Source organism: Ceratotherium simum, chromosome 31 (assembly GCF_057802395.1).
Source record: "Ceratotherium simum simum isolate JZ-2026a chromosome 31, ASM5780239v1, whole genome shotgun sequence".
Classification (NCBI taxonomy): Eukaryota; Metazoa; Chordata; class Mammalia; order Perissodactyla; family Rhinocerotidae; genus Ceratotherium; species Ceratotherium simum.
The window spans coordinates 21,295,441-21,314,811 of NC_141930.1; the positions used below are offsets into that span (position 1 = coordinate 21,295,441).

Genomic DNA, 19,371 nt, shown 5'->3' on the forward strand with positions numbered 1-19,371 from the left:
GAAAAATAACTCAGATACAGTGGAAAAATGTGATGGGGTGAAAAACAGAGAGAGTACTGAAAGTGTGGAGGAATGAGAGATCACAAAAAACGAGGTAGGGATAATTTCTAGAAGGAAGTAGGATTTGACCTGGGCCTTGAGAGGTAGGTAGAATTTCAGTGTTTAGAGGAGAGAGTAAAATTTTCAGGCCGAGGGAATATCATTAAACAAAGGTGTGAAAGGACTGACTGGGAGGGATGCACTGGCTCAAGCTATAGTGTATACAGAACTGTACTAGCCATGGGAGTTGTATGATGTAGACAAATTGAGGAGAGCTTCTTATGGCAGGTGGAAGATCTATAACTTTATCACAAAGGCAACCATTAAGAGCTTTGAACAGGGTAAATGCAGGATAGATTTGTGTTGGGAGGTGGCAAAGTGGAGGATGGGCTGGAAAGGTTAAGGGTCAGAGAGTTCTGAAGCTGTTGTAATAGTCCAGAGGACAGTGGAAATCAACTCTCGCATAAAGGAAAGAATACAGTGGTCTTGGAACAGCCTTGGTTAGAACGGTTATTAGTTATTTATCAACTGACAACCAGGTAAGTTACTTAACCTGAGTCTCATTATATGTTCTCTAAAATACTGCTAAAAACGATAAGTTTGATGTGGAGAGTAAATAAACGTGTGAAGTCCCTGGTGAACCGTCATTCCTCAGGAAAAGGTATTTTAAAAGTTTCTCTCTTATTCTTTCTAAGGACAACCTGTGGGACTTGTACCACTTCTAGCGTTGTTCTGCAATAGCTTGCTCCATCTGTCTTCCCTCTTCCTGGGCTGCGAGTCTCATCAGGACTTCTGAAGTGTCACGACCCTGGTCTCTGTATTCCGGGCCTCTGGGACGACCCTGTGCATACAGCAGGCTCTCAACAAAAGCGCGTGAGCAAAGTGCACGCGCAGGGTGAGAGAGGCGGGCGCGGAACAGGCTGGGGGCACTGCACTCCACAGGTAGCCGCCGCCCGCCGGCTCTCTGGGTCGTGCCTCAGGGAGCACCGGGCCAGAGCGCAGCGGGCACACCCCAACCCTGCTCAGGGGCAAGCGGGGTCCCTCCTCCCGAGGGGCGCGGGCGAAGGGATGAGGAACCCAAGCGACTCACTCCCAACTCAGAACAGAAACCCCCCTCCTGCAGGCCTCCAGAGCCTCGTTCTCGGGAAAGCCTAACCCCTTCCCCCCCTCCTCTGGCCCTTCTTCCTGCCCGGAGCAGCCAGGGCGCCGCTTTCCAGAAGCAGCCCGGCCGGAGGCGGTCGCGGCGCGGGGCGGTGCGCGGGGGTGGGGGCTGGGCCGGGGGAGGGGTGTCCAGGAACTTTGAGACTCGGCCTCCGGGGCCCGCGGTGACATTCCGGGCAGCGCCGCGGGCAGCCGGCCACTGGGGCCCTGACGGAGGGAGCGCAGCCGAGAGAAGCCGCCGAGAGAGAGACCCCGGGCTGCCCATCGCGGCCGCGCGCGAAGCGGACGGCAGAAGACGTGTCCGCGGGCATGGGCCGCTTCTCGCCGGAGCCGTGCCTGCTGCAGCTCCTCAGCCTCCCGGGCCTGGCCCTCGCCGCGGCCCTGCTGCTCCTGGTCCTGTGTCTGCGCGCCCAGCGGACCAGGTAAGCGCCCCGGCGGCCTCCCCGCGAGGCGCAGCGGCCCGGGCCACGCATGCGCCCTGGCCCCGCAGACCGCGCGCGACCCAGATGGCCGAGGGAGTCCCTCCGTAGGTTCGGGCGCATAGTCAAAACTTGCTGCGGGGCACCGGCGTCTTTTGGGATCGTGTGTAATGACAAAGGCTTCTGCCTCTTTCCCATACACACGCACACATATTCAAGCATTGGGACCGAATTTGGTTTGCTGCTCCAGAGTAGGTTGTACTAAGCCCTAGGTTTGCCTTACATATTATGCATCGCGCGTGGCTTCCAAGCAGACACATTTTGGTGCCTTGCTACAGTGCGTTGATGCTTTATGGCCTAGAATTCATAGAGCATTTTGAGAGGGGAATTTTCTTACATTTCGTTCAGTTAAAAGTGAGATTTTTCAGGAAAATGCCAATGTATAGTATGAACAATAACTCTGGGTGCCTCTCTGTGCCTCAGTTTACCTCACTGTACCTTATCTGGAAAAACAAAATAATAGTATCTCATGGGATTTTTGTGAATACTAAATAAGTTTACAGTGTGATTTATGCATTTGCTCTATTATTTTTATTAGAACAAAACAAAAAAATCAATAACAACAAAACCCAGAAGTGTGTCACTTCTTTGTCTGATTTGAACTGTGGAAGTAGAAACAGAAAAGTTCAAAATAAAAGCATTTACTTTGAAATCACTCTATTTTCCCTTTCTTGTGGGGTCATTTTTTCATATTACCAGGCTCTTCAGAGCTTTTGAAAAACAAGCAGGTAAGTTTTATTGAGTGGTAATTGCTATTCTGTGATGAGATCTCACATACACTCACATGCACACACACGTGTGTGTAAGTATATATACACACACATATATATGTTTATATATGTATAGAGGTGTTTGTGATATAGGTTATGTCTTAATAGTTTTGGGAAAATGGCACCATTGTACTGCATTCAAATACCTATAGACATTTCTAGAATGCCCGTGGATGAATATTCTAGAAGGGAGCTTTTGCTTTTTTTCCCATGTTAGTTTTCAGTGATCTTCCTGGAATGTGCCATGCCCTCTCCCAGGTTGCCTTTTCCAATGGCTATGCTCTTGCTTTAGAGCCCAAGATGAGGATTTAGGAGACCTTAACTTCAGTGTTATTTGATTCTGTGTAGGTTCCAGCTTCTTGTCTATCAGCAGTGTCAGCCAAAGCCAGTTAAGATGTTCTGCTAGGTATGCCTTTAAAGAAAGGTGGTAGATAAGAAGGTTATTTGTTCTACTCCCGTTTTACATGCAGAGCAGGAGTGAGAAAGCAAGCTGACTAAGGCATTCTGGATCATTGATGGTAAATGGGGGTGAGAATGTGGAACTTGTGGGGACAGTTGGGAAGGCAAAAGGGCAAGGTAAGCTTTCTCTTCCAGCATTCTGAGACCAGGCTTATCTTTTTCTCTGTACCACTAAAAATTTTTTGCTGAGATATCCATGTCATTAATTACCAATTCCTTCCAAACAGGAAGACTCTATTTAATGTTGCAAATCTACAGGGCATTGAATTCTAAAGAAGTTTTATTGGACTTTATTTTAGTGTATAAAAGCTTCATTTGTCCCAGTACCAAGAAGGTCGTGTTCTTTATTGTTACTATTTCTTATGTTTGGACATTTCACTCAGATGTTCTAGGAAAATGCTTTCTATGATACCACCAAGAGGGGAAACTATAGTTGAGTTCCTTATATATTTGTACAGATTTGTTTATGCTTACACTAATATGTTTGAATGTATGTTAGTAAAAATGTAGGAAAATGCATTCTGTGTTGCAAGCTTCTTTTTCCACTTTCCAATATATTTTAGACATCTTTCTATGTCATGTTATTGAAATCATTATTTGTAGTGATTGTATAGAGATATGCCACACACTCACAAATGCACACACATACATGGATGTCTTTGGGCTTTTGTGGAAATATTTATGCAGGATCGTGGAGTTGTTAAAATGTATGTATGCTCTTTACACTTGAATAGATGTTGCCAAAGTACTCTAAGTCCCAATTTATGTTGCTACTAATGATCTATGTAAGTACCAATTTCCCCACATCCTGTCAGTTCTGGTATAAATTATTTTAATTTCACCAATCTGATACGTAAAGAAAATAAAACTTCATTTTTATCTCAATTTCTGTTTATTTACTTTTGAGGGAGTTTGGGCATCTTTAAAGGAGATAATCGTCTCTTTGTTTCTGGGTCATTAATAATAAATGATGATTAACTATTTGTTTTTTGATCATTTTGTTGTTAGTGCGGTGGAGTGGATTGCGACTCCTAGCAACCCTGTGTACAACAGAGGGGAACCCTGCACCGTCTGTTTTCGCGCCATCCTCTCACCTTCCAGGCACTGTATCAGACAATGCTCTGCTGCTATTCATAGGGTTTTCATGACCAATTTTTTCAGAAGTGGGTGGCCAGGTCCTTCTTCCTAGTCTGTCTTAGTCTGAAAACTCTGCTGAAACCTGTCCACCATGGGAGACCCTGCTGGAATTTGAAATGCCGGTGGCATAGCTGTCAGCATCACAGCAACACGCAGCTGCCACAGTATGACAGTCCACAGCCGGTGGTGTGGTTCCCTGACTGGGAAATGAACCCAGGCCCTGGTGGGGAGAGTGCTGTACTTAACCGCTGGACCACCAGGGCTAATTTCTTGATCATTAATAGCTCTTATATAATAGGAATTGTCGCACTCTTTCGTACCTGCTGCAATTATTTTACTATTCTTAGTATTTAAGAGTTTCCGTATATACATCTTCCTTAGAAAACCCTTCTACTCTCCAATGTGATAAAAAATATTCACCACTGTTTTCCATCATCACTAATTTATTTTAAAAGGATTTTACACATACATATATTACATTTTAATTCTCATTGCATTTCTATCCTTTGAAAAATTATGTCTGAAAAGTTTGTAATATAGCACATTATAGGAATGCTGGATGTTCCAAGGTAAACATTTAAATTTTACCTACAAAATTGGTAAAATTAAAAAAAAAAAATAGGTAAAAGCCAGCTCAGAGGTCACCTGTTGCCTTTGGGCAGCTGTCATCCCATTCCACGTCTTTTGACTACAGCACTTTGATTTCCTTTTGTGAAATTGTGTTTTTCGTTATTGGATATGATCTGGTGAGACTGTCAACCACAGAAGCCAGTGCAGTACTCCTCAGGAGAGATTACAGTGGCTTGGCCTAGGGTTGTCACTGCAAGGTTGATGGGAAATGGTTAGAATCGGGATATATTCTTGGTGGTAGAGTCAACAGGACTCACTAACAGATTGAACGTGGTGCTCAGGGGAGAAGTTCAGGCAAGATATGTAATTGTGAAAGTCATAAATATGGAAAAGGCATGTAAAGTCACCTGTGTAGATTAGATCACCTGGTGAGAGAGTTTGATGGAGAAGCGGAAGGACTGGGCCACTTTCCTTACTGAAGAGTCTGGCAGAGGAAGAGGAACCAACAAAGGAGACTGAGAAGGAGAAGCCAATGACGGGGGAAGAAAACCAAGTGAATATAGTGTCCTGGAATCTAGATAGGGACATATTTCAACAAGTAGAGGGCGTTATCTGTGTCAAATGCTTCTGAGAAGTCTAGTTTGTTGAAGACAAAGGAAGGACCCCATTAGAGTTGACATGATGCAGAGTCGGTAAGATCTATACAGAGAGTTGTTGGGAGTGAAAGCCTGTTTGAAGCAGGTTGAAATGCTGTCTTACAATATATTCTAAGATTTTATATTCAGACAGGAGTGTAATTTAGTATTATGTTTCATATCCCTTAAGCCAATAATTCCAGTAATTTTATTTAAAAGAATTTCTCCTGGTGAAGTAATCACGGAGGCCCTTAAAGATTTAACCACAGCAGTGCTCATTAGGGCTGCTTAAAATAGTGAAACATTAGGAAAAAACTAGATTTCCAAAAAATATTGGTTTAGTTAAAGAAATTCTAGCATATTCCAATAATAGAAAATTATACACCCATAAAAATATAATGTAGAATGTATGAAGACATGGAAAGCCATATTCAAGATATATTAAATGAAAAGAATTATAAAACAGAATATGTTCATGTACAGGGTGTCAATGGCCTTCAGCCAAAGGCCACTAAGAACACGCCTATAGTTGAACAAGTTGAGTTAGTGCTGATTGTTATGAGAAAGAACACACACCATTACTTCTCAGTAAAAAGGACCTATTCATAGGATTTGGGCTTATGTTATATGATTTTGGGGAAAGTTCAAGGAAGGAAGCTTTTGCCCTGTTGGTAAGATACTGTGAGAAAGCAGGGGCTCTTCTATGATTGGACATCTTAATAAATCTCATCTATAAGGCAGGAGGAATGGATGAAGGCTAAATCTGTAATTGGTAAATAAGCAACAGGCACATTAGTCTTAATTAATTAATATTAATTAGCAAGGTTTGGGGATGTTTGGCCATTTTATTGATTTGGACAGTGTTCATGATTTTGAATGGATGTTTAGATATCATTATGGATTGATCTTGTTTTTGTCTTTACCCATGATGGTCACAGAGTGACTTTGTTTGATGTCAATGTTTGTGCAATTATTGTGTTCAACAGAAGAGCACAGTGTCCTGGCTTTGACTGTCAAACAAGGTCCTTGATGTCAGGGGCTGCTTTTATCTTTCTTAAAAGTATAAAAGGCTATAAGGATATACCTCATATATTTTGAGGGTAAAATTTATATGCAATGAAATATACAGATTTTAAGTGTACAATTTGATTAGTTTTCATAAATGTATATACTCGTGTAGCTGTCACCCCAGTGAAGATATGGAGTATTTTCATTTCCCTAAAAAGTTTTTTCACACCTCTTTCTAGTCAGTCCCCACCCCTGATCTGACTTAGTTTTCCTTGTTCTTGAACTTTGTATAAATGGGATTATAGAGTTTTTACTTTTGTGTATGGCTTCTTTCTTTCAACATAAAGCTTTTGAGATTCTGCCATGTTGTTGCATGTATCAATAATTCATTCATTCAGTTTCATTGCAGAGTAGTTTATATTTTATATGTATAAATTGTGGTATATATGTATTTATGTACATAATGTAGAATATATACTACATTTATTTTGTGTGTGTTTGTGTATACCACAATTTGGTTATCTGTTGTTTGTTAATGGAAATTTAGTTGTTTCCAGTTTGGAACTATTATGAATAAAGCTGATGTAACATTCTTTTATAAGACTTTTTGTGAACATGTATTTAGCTTTTTCTTGGATTAAAACCTTAAAACCTAGGAAAAAGGTTGGTGGGTCCTATGGTAAAGACTTTTATACTCACAACCACTTAGGAAAATTGCCACTTTTCCAAAGTAATTGTACCATTTTTTACACTTCACCAGTACTGTATGAGAGTTCCATTTGCTCCCCATCCTCACCCACATTCGATGTGGCCGGTCTATTGGTTATAAGCACTGTCTTTCTAGATTCTGTATCTTGTTGTCTTCCCCTGAAGAGTGTTGAGTTTTGTTTTAGTATGCAGATACATTTCTGGCTGATTATCTTGAATTTGTGGAAGCTTAATTTCATCCTTAATAATTTGAGTCTAGAGAAAGCTCAAGATATTTACCAAGCTTCTCTTCTTTGATAGGATTATTCAAACTCTCAACTCTTGCCTCCTCAAAGGTAAGCAGCAGCTGAAATCTCTGCTCTGTTCTTTAATCTTCCAGCTGATTCCTTCCACAGGGCTTGTTGAAATCTCCCCTGCAGACGCGCTCTTCCAGGGTTGGCCAAGAATTTGAGGGGTGTTTATGTGCATATTTTTTTTTAGATTTCTTTCCTTGATCTCCAGCCACTTCAGTAGCCCCCAACTCTGACCCTCAATCAGTAATATTGTAGCTTTTTGCTTGAGTTCCAGCTGTCTCCACCATGCTGACAGGGAGGGCCCTCATGCTGTCTACCATGGACTTAATTCATCATGGGTCTCTTCTTTAAGGGGTGCCTCTCCTCCAGTATCTGCCTTCTTTTTCTTGTTCTTCAGTGCCTTTAAATCGTTTTTTGTTTGTTTCTTTTATATTTTGTTACCTGTGCAAATGTTAGGTTAATTCAAGCTACTTCACCATTTCTGGAACTCAAACCCAGACTTCTGACAGTGCTTATATCTGGGTAATGTATTTTTGTGGCATGATTTTTATTTTCTTTTTTATGCTTTTGTGTATTTTTAGATTGTCATTAAGAAATGTGTTTTTCTTTTATAATGAAAAATAAATACAAAAAATACAAAAAGAATGATACATTTAAAATGAAACTTGGGGAAATTCTTTTTAAATGTTTTTAATCTTTGTTTCCTTTGGAAGAACCAGCATTTTGGGTCAGTGATAGTAGTGAGATTCTAACTTAGAAGATAGGATTTGGGTGGTGCTAGGAAACCCAGTTCATTTCCAGGAAGTCATTAATAATATGAGACGTGTTTTTTGTCCAATAATTAGATACATATGTTTTTTAAATTCATTGTTTGCTTATAACAGAATTAATATAGATACTTTCCAAATTATTGTAGAAGACAACATATAAAGGCAGAGTCTGTGTGTAGCAAGGCAGACTTGAAAGCAAACATGTCTCTATTCTTTTTTTTTTTTAATTGTGGTAACATTGGTTTGTAACATTGTATAAATTTCAGGTGTACATCATTATACTTCTATTTCTGCATAGATTACATCATGTTCACCACCCAAATACTAATTACAATCCATCACCACACACGTGCCTAATCACATTATTCTTTCCCTATCTTCCCATCCCCTGTAAAAAGGACAAAAATTAGTCCTACCATAGCAATTTAAAATAATATAAAATGGTTAAATTCTTCTAAATAAATGAAGTAAGAAGTGACACTAAATAATATATTTCTAAGAGGGAACACTTAAAACAGAATTAAAAGTTTTGTAATGAAGAGGGGAAAGTGTTTACAGAAATTATGAGGAGGAGGGGACAATAATACAGATTTTTTAATCTTACAGTTCTGGACATCAGAAGTCTGGAATGGACTTTACTGGCCTCAATCAAGGTCTTGGCAGGGCTGCCTTCCTTTTGGTGGATCTAGGAGGAATCCATTTCCTTGCCACTTCTAGCTTCTAGATGCCACCAGAATTCAAAACTCTTTTTCATACTCTGACACTCCTGCCTCTTTCTTACAAGGACCCTGTGATTATATTGAACCCACTGAGATAACTGAGAATAATCTTCCCATCTCAAGGTACTTAATTTAGTCACATCTGCAAAGTCCCTTTTGCTATATAAGGTAATATATTCACAGGTTTTGGGGATTAAGACATGGACATTTTGGGGGGATGTTATTCTTCCATACTCCTTCTGACCTCTAAAGATTTATGTCCATTTTACATCCAAAATATATTCACCCTATCCCAACATCTACAAAAGTCTCAACCCATTACAGCATCAACTCAGAGTCTAAAATCTTATCTAAAACTTGTCAGCTCAAAAGCCCCATCTCATCATGTGGGAATCTGGGTATGATCTGTTCTGGGACAAAAATTCCCAAGATCCTTGTGGGTCTCCTACGTGTGTCCCAGAGATTCACTCTATCTGACAGGAGGCTCCTCCACAGATATTTCTTGGATAGTCCTATTTATATTCCTGGCTTCTTTTGAGATGGCTCAGGTGAAACATGAGTTACATGCCTAATATTTTCAATGACTACCTAGTACTCTGTATATATGAATGAGTGTGGATGACTGAATACTCCAGCCTTTTGATTCTTCCTAGGCACTAGCAAAAACTGTTCAGCTACATCCTTGGCTTTCTCTCCAGAACACTCTTTTCTGACGGTGAATCTTCTAGTTTTAGTGTCTTTTGCAGTGGGAATGGGCTGAGAATTTCCTAAATCGTCAGTTCCTGATTTCTTTATGCTTCATAGTTCTTGCTTCCTCTGTATCTTTCACATTTTACTATAAGCAGCAAGAAAAATCTTGGCTGCTCCTTCAACACTGTGCTTAGAAATCTCCTCAGCTAAATATCCAAGTTTATTGTTTACAAACTTTGCTTTCCACATAACTGCAGGACACAATGCAGCTAAGCTTTCTGCAACTATATGGCAAGTATCCCTTTTCTCCATTTTCCAATAACATGTCCCTCATTTCGTCTGAGCCCTCACCAGCAGTGCCTTTGATGTTAATATTTCTACTTACAGTCTATGATGATGTAAGTATTCTTTACGATGATATATATGTTCTTTACCATACTTCTCATCTCCTTTGGAGTCCTCACTCGGGGAGTTAACATCCATATTTCTACTCACCATCTGTTCAAGGCAATCTAGAGTTTTTCTATCATCCTCCTCAAAATTCTCTACCCATTGCCAAATTCCAAAGTCACTTCGCATTTTTAGGTGCTTTACAGCAACATGCCACTTCCAGGTACCAAAATCTGTATTACTTTCCTATTGCTGCTGTGATAAGTTACCACAAATTTAGTGGCATAAAACAACACAGACTTATCCTCTTATGGTTCTGGAGGTCAGAGTCTTACTGGGCTAGTATCAGGGTACCAGGAGGGCTGAGACCCTTTTGGAAGCTCTAGTGGAGAACACTAGATTCTGAGAACACAACTGAACTTGCACTGGATGAAAAAAATCTTCAACTAGAAAAAGACTTCAAAGATTGAGCCCCGAAGAGGACGCCTCACCAAGTGACATTTTCTGTACTATCTCAGAGAGAATCCCCTTCTTCAGTAGGGGATTCAAAGGGTCCACAAACTCTGTGTCACTGACCAGTCTGACTAACCCATCTGAGTCATCTTCCTTAACTAGAAAATGGAAATCACAGCTACCACACAAGGTAGATGTGAGAAGCAGAGCGCATGAGAAATGTGAACACATTTTGTACAGCGAGTAGTCACTTAGAAGACAGCTGGCTTGCACCATTAGGTTTCCTTGGTACTTCTCAGAGACCCTTTTCTCCTAATTGCTGTTGAGGGTGGGGAGGGTAAGTGGCCTGGGTTTCTTCTCTCTCTTATCCGTCTCCTCCAACACACATATCCCCACACCCCAAAATGCTGTAATTGGTGGAAAATAAGATTTAAATGCTAAGATAAATTTTAGTCAAAGTAAAAATTGGATAAATTTTTTCAGTTGTAAGATATCAAGGTTATGTAGATAATGAGTTGTTTTGAAATGTTGATTGGTTGACGTGATCACTGTATCACATAAGTCAATTGTTTCCTCTTTCTAATTGCTTAATTACTCCCAAACAAGAGCCCTGGTGCTCTAGATCCCTCACATTGTTACCACTACCTAGCGAATGAGAAGAACTAGGTTGCCATCATTAGTGGATGTTTTTACTTGTTTCTTCCTCTTTTCTCGTAACAAAATATAGGAAAAGGATGTGAGCAGCTGTAAGCAGAGTCATTTTGTGCTCTAGGGTATGCTGAATTTAACAGGTGGATTTTTGTGTTATATAGAAGGTGATAGGGAGATTTCCAGACACATTTGTGGCTCTTGATTAAAGGTCTAATGGGTTACTGTGTGGTACTACACTTCCCTCATTAAGCTGCAGAGTTTGGATTGGTCTTGTTACCATTGGAACAGATTTCAGGCTTGCTTCACTGTTTTATTTTGTTAATTTATGACAAAAAAGTCCTGAAGAGAGAGAATATTCCTGTTGTGTAATTAGAGGAACATATAAGCTCTGAAAAACAAACACTTGGCTGTTTGTTTTGTGTGTCATTCAAAGTGGTCATTTAACGGGTCATGGGGAGTTCAGAACTGCTAATAGGGTCCACATTGAGGATTGCTCAATGCCGTAATCACGTTCTGCTGGTAAATCCTGGGTATCTCTTTAAATATATCATCTGTTTGCAGAAGAGAAATCAATTCAGAGTTTATGCTGGATCAGCATAAATCTCTTACCTCTATTGGAATAAAATCTTGGAGCACTGATCTTAGTAATGTGGGACCATTTATGTATGTAAAGTCACCCATGGCTCAGTGTTTCCCAACAATGGGACCTTCTTGTAGAAGGCAGTATAGTGGAAGGCGAAGAGCATGGCTACGGAGCCAGATGGACCTGGATCCAAAATCCAGCTCCACTTCACTTGGAAGGTAAAGGAAGATGGAAATGAACAATCCTGAGGCCCTGCTTTATACCAGGTTCTGTGCTTAGATGTTTTGCATGTATTATCTCATTTAATCTTCACTGCGGTTCATGAGATAAGTGTTATTAAGCTATTTTTCAGAAGAAGAGACTAACACAATCTAATTTGCCTAAGGCTGCAGAGCTACTCAGGAGCAGAACTGGGTTTTTGATTCCAGGTCCATTATAGCCATGGTAGGCAGAATAAAGCCCCTCACCCCCAAAGTTGTTCACACCTTAATCCCACAACCCGTGAATATGTTAGGTTACTTGGCAGAGGGGGATTCAGATTGCAGATGGAATGAAGGTTGCTAATCAGCTAACCTTAAAATCGGGGATTATCCTCAACTATTCGGGTGGGCCCAATATAATCACAAATTAAAACTGGAAGAGGGAGGCAGGAGAGGAGGTTGACCGACTACTGCTGGCTTTGGAGATGAATAAAGGAATCCAAAACTAAAGAACATGGGGAGCATATCAAAACTGGAATGACAAGGAAATAGATACCCCTCTAGAGCCCCCAGAAAGGAACCTAGTTCTGCTAACACCTTCATTTTAGCCCAGGGAGACCCATTTTGGACTTCTGGCCTATAGAACCATAAAATAATAAATTTGTATTGTTTAAGCCACAAATTTGGGGTAATTTGTTACAGTGGCCATAGAAAATTAACAAAATAGCCATGTCCCCCGTGCTCTTTGCATCAAACTATACTGCCTCTTACAAGAAGGTTCAGATTGGGAAAGTCTGGGACTTGGATGACTTTGCTAGTTGCCCATGAGGAGCAGGATAGAAAGTAAACATTTCTAAATACTCAGTGCCTTCATCACTGTGCTAATACATAATAATTTGAGAATTTTTGGTCCCAAACTTCACAGATTATCATGGGCTATTCAACAATGTCTCCCTTCCTTACCCATCAATTCACAAGTAAGTTTTGAATGTTTGTTATGTATCTCGTAACTCCATGAATCTTTAAAATCTTTTTGAAAATAAGACATAGGCTGTAGGCATTGAGACCCAGATATGATTTGGTCAGAAGACTTCTTGTTTCCCAGACTTAGTGCTATCTCCCCATTGCTGCTTACAGCCTGGAGGAGAAAGCTGAGGGTGACTCTGAGGGTTTGAAGGGATCTAGGGGAACCGGACACTGTACTTCACTGATTTCCCAAAAATAGTAGAGCAGAGAGAGCTGTCAGCTACAGAGGAAGGATTAACAGCTTCTTGTAGAGAGTGTTTTTGTACTTTACCCAAAGTAAAATCCCATTGAAACTACTTCAGGTTACTGTTCTGTGAAAGGCAAAGGACAAAATTATAGAAAGCTACTGTTCTGAATAAGAGAAGGTGACATCTGTTAGATAATGCATTTTTATAGCTGAAGTGCTTGTTTTTATGGCTTTGGCATTTTTTTTTCCAACACAGAAGTATTTGGGAGGGGATCATTTTTTGTCTATAGGAAAGTAGAAAGGATTAATTAAGTCTATAGTTGCTTAATACAAAAATTAATAGAAATTTTAATGAAAGTGCAACCATAATAGGATTTAAATCTATTGTCATTTCTCCTCATAATTTGATCCTAAATAGTTGATAATAATGAAGAAGAAACTTTGGAAGATTTGCTTTAGTTTAAGCACCCAGCACAGTGTCTGGCAATGCATAAGATCTGTGAATATTTTTTATAAGAATGAAGGATAAATGAGTGAATCAACAGTTTGGTATAGTAATTGTTATCAATTTCCAACATGAATATTTTAGAGTTACAGATATTGATATCAAAATATACAAATTGCATACAAAAATGATAAATCAAATGTCATACATATCAAGTTTTCTGCTGCTTTAATTAAAAAGTGAAGATTTCATAAGCAAGTGCTTTCCTATCATGAATATTTATAAATGGAGAACATATTGGTGCAATGATTATTCTTTAGTGTAAACGTAACTGAAAACATAGCAATTGGAGTGCAGTCAATTTCTAAAATTCCTGCTTCTGAGAATTCAGAGTTTAAAAATATGTATTGTTAACTTTCAGGTCTAGCTACTGGACAGGGTGCTTTGTTTAACAGATCGGAGCTCCCTTGTGAAAGAGCTCATCCTGGTTTTGGTTCATCACGTAGAATCGTACACATTCTGGTCCTTAGTACACTTAAAACGAATAAAAGTAGGATGATTATGCATAAATATTAGATCAGGTTTTCTGTTTGAAAATCCAAATTGCCCTTGTGAAAGCGTTGCTTTGTATAAGCTGTGCCTTAGAACTATGAACACGCAGACCATTTTATCCCAGGAAGACAAGTGGCTTGGTGTTCAGTCATGTCCAGTGAGGATTTAGTGCGTGACACTGTATTTTGGTGGTGCTGTCCTTCTGAGGCAGGATGTGAAGGGATTAACATCTTTGGAGGATGGAATAGCTAAACCTAAAGTTGAGCTATTCCAATATTGTTGACTATTCTATCTATTTTTGTGTATTGAGTATATAGTACTATAGAATTGTTTTGGACTTGTTATGATAATGACAGCCAACACTTCTGAGCACTTCCTATGTTCTACTAGACAGAGAGGCAAGTCCTTTATATTCTTTATTATATTGAATCCTCCCTCACAATAACTTTCCTCATTTTATTTAGGTAAAAAGTAAGTCTTATTTAAATAACAGTCTCAAAGTCATATAACCAGAATATAGTGCAGTTAGAGTTCCAATCCACAGTGTCTGACTTCAAGTCCAACCATTTAACATGGTTTTTTCTTTTTTCCTTACTCTTTTAAAATTTTCTTGAAATAATGTTCTGACATATGCACTTAACCCTTTACTAAAAATGAAAGTATTAATATCTAATACAACTTTTAAGCATTTCTATTAGGAATTTAACTGATATGAATATATACATTTGGATTTTAAAAGAAGACTATGTTAAGTCTAAAAAAAGCAGGCAATAATAGTTTGCTATCTGCCTCTGACACTAGATTGTATAAAAGTCACATTTGATGGACAATGTGAGAAAATACCTCTTTTTCCTTATCTAATTTACTGGCTTTTGCACTCACTCACTTAATGGTTCAGCAGAGGATTTGGGGTTCATTGTGTGCCCAGACTGCCCTTTGTTCAGATAAAGTAGAGAACAGGGTAGATGATGCAGGATCCTGCTTCTTATTCACCCCCCACCGGCCTTCTTTTGACGTACATGAAGCTGTGCATATTTAATGTAGACAACTTGATGAGCTGGAGATAAGTATACATCTGTGAAGCCATCACCACAGTCTATGCCATGACCATATTCATCACCTGCAAAAGTTTCCTCCCACACTTTTTATTTATGATGATGATGAGAATGCTTAACACAATATCTACCCTCTTGGCAAATTTTTAAGTATGCAATAAAGTATTGTTAACTGTAGGCACTATGCTGTTCAGTATCTCTAGGACTTACTTGTCTTGCGTAACTGAAACTTTCTACCCTTTGGCTAATACCACTCTGACCACCCCTCCCCCGCACCCCCACCAGCCACGCAGCTCCTGTTAATCATCATTCTACTTCCTTATTCTATGAGTTTGACTATTTTAGATTCTTCATATAAGTGGTATGATGTATATTTGTCCTTCTGTGTCTGGCTTATTTTACTTAGCATAATGTCTTCCAGGCTCATCCATGTTTCACGGATGGTAGGATTTCCTTCTTTTTTTAAGGCTGAATAATATTTCATTGTGTGTATATACCACATTTTCTTTATCCATTTGTCCGTCGATGAACATTTAGCTTGCTTCCATGCCTTGGCTATTGTGAATAATGCTTCAGTGAACATGGAAGTGTGGGTATTTCTTTAGGATCCGGATTTCAATGTTTTTTGGATATATACCCAGAAGTGGGATTGCTGGATCATATAGTAGTTCCATTTTTAACTTTTTGAGGAACTTCCATACTGTTTTCCATAGTGGCTGCACCAATTTACATTCCCACCAGTAGTGCACAAGGGTTCCCTTTTCTCCGCATCCTCATCAACACTTACTATCTTTTGTTTTTTTGATAATAGCCATCCAAACAGGTGTGAGGTAACATTTCATTGTGGTTGTGATTTGCATTTCTCTGACGATTAGTGATGTTGAGCACCTTTTCATATACCTATTGGCCATTTGTATGATTTCTTTGGAAAATTGTTCAGTTCCTTTGCTCGTTTTTTAATTGGATTATTTGTTTTTTTGCTGTTGAGTTGTAGGAGTTCCCTATAGATTTTGGATATTAATGCTTTATCAGATATATGGCTTGCAGATATTTTCTCCCATTCCATAGGTTGCTTTTTCATCTTATTGATTATTTCCTTTTTTGTGCAGAAGCTTTTTAGTTTGGTGTAGTTTGATTAGTTTTTATTTTTGCTTTTCTTACCTGTGCTTTTGGTGTCACATCCAAGAAATCATTGTCAAGAAGCTTTTCCTCTGTGTTTTCTTATAGAGCACCCTGCCTCTTGACACAAAGAATAGTGAGCAGACTGAGAGTCACGCCTTAATCTTTCTGAAAACTTGTAAAATTTGATTCAAGACCCCTGTTTTCAAAAGGAAAACCATGTTGAAGCAACCTGGAATTAAAGGGAAAGGATATTTTCACCCTCTGGAATCAATTAAAGACAGTTTAGTGTGTTTACCATTTTAACAATCCTTCCTCAATGGATTATACAAGCTGTTGCACGTGTCATTGCTAAAGTTACTATTGCACTTAGAGAAGCAGCGTTAAATATTGTGTGAGAAAGTATTACAGACAGTTCAAATATTACTCGATGTAGCAAAGCCTAGTGGTTCCTGATATGTCTCTTGAATGCTTCTGGGTCTATAGTGAACTTTTAATCTTGTTTTGGAGTTTGAATAACCTTTTTCACATGGACAAAGAATCTCAGATTCTTTGTATGCAGAATGTGTAACTTTGCCCTTATTTCTTTGCGGGCATACGTGCAAACTTCTTTCACTATACATGCAGTGTATGTGTGTGTGAATATATAAATGTATAAATATATGTGTGTATATATGTGTATATATTTCAAACTAGTTCTACCCTTTTTGCTTGTCAGTGTGTTGTACCATATGGTGTAGAGCACCATGCCAAAAGATAAAAATATTCCTAGAACATATGAAATCACCAGTCAACTAAAGAAGGGTAAAGACTTTTGACCACAGCATTTGTGACTCTAATGCATTTGTGGGCAACAGTACCTGGCTGAATACCCCAATTCTAAAAACAGGACATATTTTGAAGTTAAACTGGCTTTTACTCTTTAAGGGAAGGAATCCAAAAGTAGTCTTTGAAATTTTATTTTTCTAGAGGAATTGATTCAAATCAGGGTTTTCTTTCTATATTGAAATTCTCCATATTTACTTATGGAATTTTCCTCTCTTATTTTAATCTCTAGAGTTACCTTATAGAGAGGCCTTGGAGATGGAACCGTCTCCACGGCAGGTAGATGGAGTCTTGGTTGTAGATAACATGGCCACTACACAGTTTTTCTAACTTATTCCATGGATGGGACGTTTCAACCCAAAAAGAAAGGTACAGAGTATCAAATCCACAGCGTTCCTAGGGACCATGGAATAAAGTCATAATAGCAATGAGATTCAAGGCTGTATACTCCCCAACAATAAGTAATAAAGAGTTTGCAGGTGGTCTATGATATGCCTCCTTGTACTACTCAGATTTTACTCAATTTAGGTTTCAAGTAGACTCGGGTTCCTTTGTGCCACATTAAATGTTGTTTTCAACTACTTAATTAAATAAAAATAAGGAAAAAAGCTTCAGCGGTTAATTTCCTAACCAAGGATTGAGTATATTTTTTACCAGAGAAATAAACTATTACATAAAATAGAGTAAGTACTATTGCCATGAAATTTCTGGGTAACAGTTCTGTAAATAGTACTCATGTTATCTGACAAAGATCCAATCTTAACTTTTCATCTCTTCACTAATTATGATTCTTCTTCTTGTGTATTTAATCACCTTTCCTAATTGTCTTTTGTTTTTTTTCACAAAATGACCCTACCTGGGCTTGTATTTTACAGGATAGATCTATAATAGAAGAGTCTTGCTAGAGTGCGTCTTAGTGATGCCCCTCTTCACTTGATGATTTATAGTTTGAACCCTTCTATATTGCAGTTCACTTCTTAGCAGCATTTGCCTTACCTTGAGACAAACAGAGAGCTCAAAAATGTTCAAGTAAAAGTCTTATTCTAGAAGCATCTATGTATTTTCTTTGTTCTTGTGCTTTTTCCCTTGTTCACTGGAGATCTACTATAGAGCAGTTTCTTGAGTGCCAAATATAAGTTAATGAAATTGAGTAGGTGGGTAAAAATGTTAATTACACTGCATAGGAAGATATATGCAAATTGTGTTCTACTTTATAGACAACTATAATATTTTTAAAGGGCTAGTCTTTCCTTTTTAGGAGCCAAAGTGACTGATTCATGTCAGTTCCCTCAATCTGCTTTAGTGAGACTAAGATAACTCAATCCCTCTTTGAAACTCTGCATTTGCACTCTTTTAAAACAGTCATGTTTGAGAAGAAATGCTGGCCAAATAGAACCAAAAGCTGAAATAGTGTCTTTTTTTGGACTTTAAAAATTGTTACTGTCTTATAAAAAGCAACACATACCCAAGAGTCTCAAGCACTGAGTTTATATGATAAGGTAAGAGAGCCTTTAAGTATTTTAGGATGACTCAAATTTGTAGGACATCCCATGCCCTGTGTAACAAATTTAGAATTATTGTAGGTTATTTAATCACTTAAAATTGATCATTATTTGTCAACAAGTTTGAACAGTGACAGTTTTATAACTATTTATGATATGCATAGATTTATTTTCAAATCCACCTCCTTCCTTAGAATCAATTATTATCAAAAGGAAAAACAAGGAAGAAACATCACAAGATGACTTTAGAAAATGACTAGAATTTTGGCTCCATCCGGAGTATACTTTTCGCAGGGGCTCTGAAGCTTTGGTAAGATCAATTAAAGAAGAATCCATAGCAGTGATTGCTTTCCTTTCCAACTCCTGTTTCCAAGCTTTCATTGGAATGCTACAGTTACAACCAAGTGAAGAAAATAACTTAGAATACTTATCCTTATTAAAAGAGAACAACTAGAACCATAATATTTATGAAATCGGCATTAACAGAACTCCCACAGCAGAGGAAATTTCTCACTAAGTTTCTCTGAGCCTCGGTTTTCTCATCTGTAAATAAGGAAGCCAGGCTAGATAATCACTTTGGAAATGATATGATTCCACAAGGACATTGCCATTCTCAAATTACCCCCCCAAACCACATATATTTCAATTACATGTGGTCTTTTTCTGGCTGTAATACCTTTCTTTCTTCCCTTTTAGACCCAGAGTAAAAGCTCCCCCTCTCCGGAGTTTTTCCAACTCTTTCCCAGGCAAAGTTCATCATCTCCCCCAGCCTCCCCCAGCACCTCAGAATTCACATTGCATGTATTTAATTATCAGGCAACATACATCTCTCCCCAGCCAGTGTGTCATCAACTAGTATGAGAATCAGTCTGCTTTTTATTCATCTTTGTGTCCTCAGCACCTGGAAAAAAATGTCTGGTGCATTGTAGGTAGTCAATAAGTAGT

At 38.8% G+C, this 19,371-nt stretch overlaps 1 protein-coding gene across 1 annotated transcript in view; it reads left to right on the plus strand.

Annotated features, from left to right (window-relative positions):
* Window positions 1-1,381: 1,381 nt before the first annotated feature.
* Window positions 1,382-19,371, plus strand: part of CYP7B1 (cytochrome P450 family 7 subfamily B member 1) — a 173,808-nt gene continuing 155,818 nt past the window's right edge. The window contains exon 1 of the mRNA XM_004435764.3: window positions 1,382-1,622. Within this exon, the coding sequence (XP_004435821.1) occupies window positions 1,510-1,622 (113 nt within the window). The 5' untranslated portion in view covers window positions 1,382-1,509. The remainder of the gene's footprint in view (window positions 1,623-19,371) is intronic.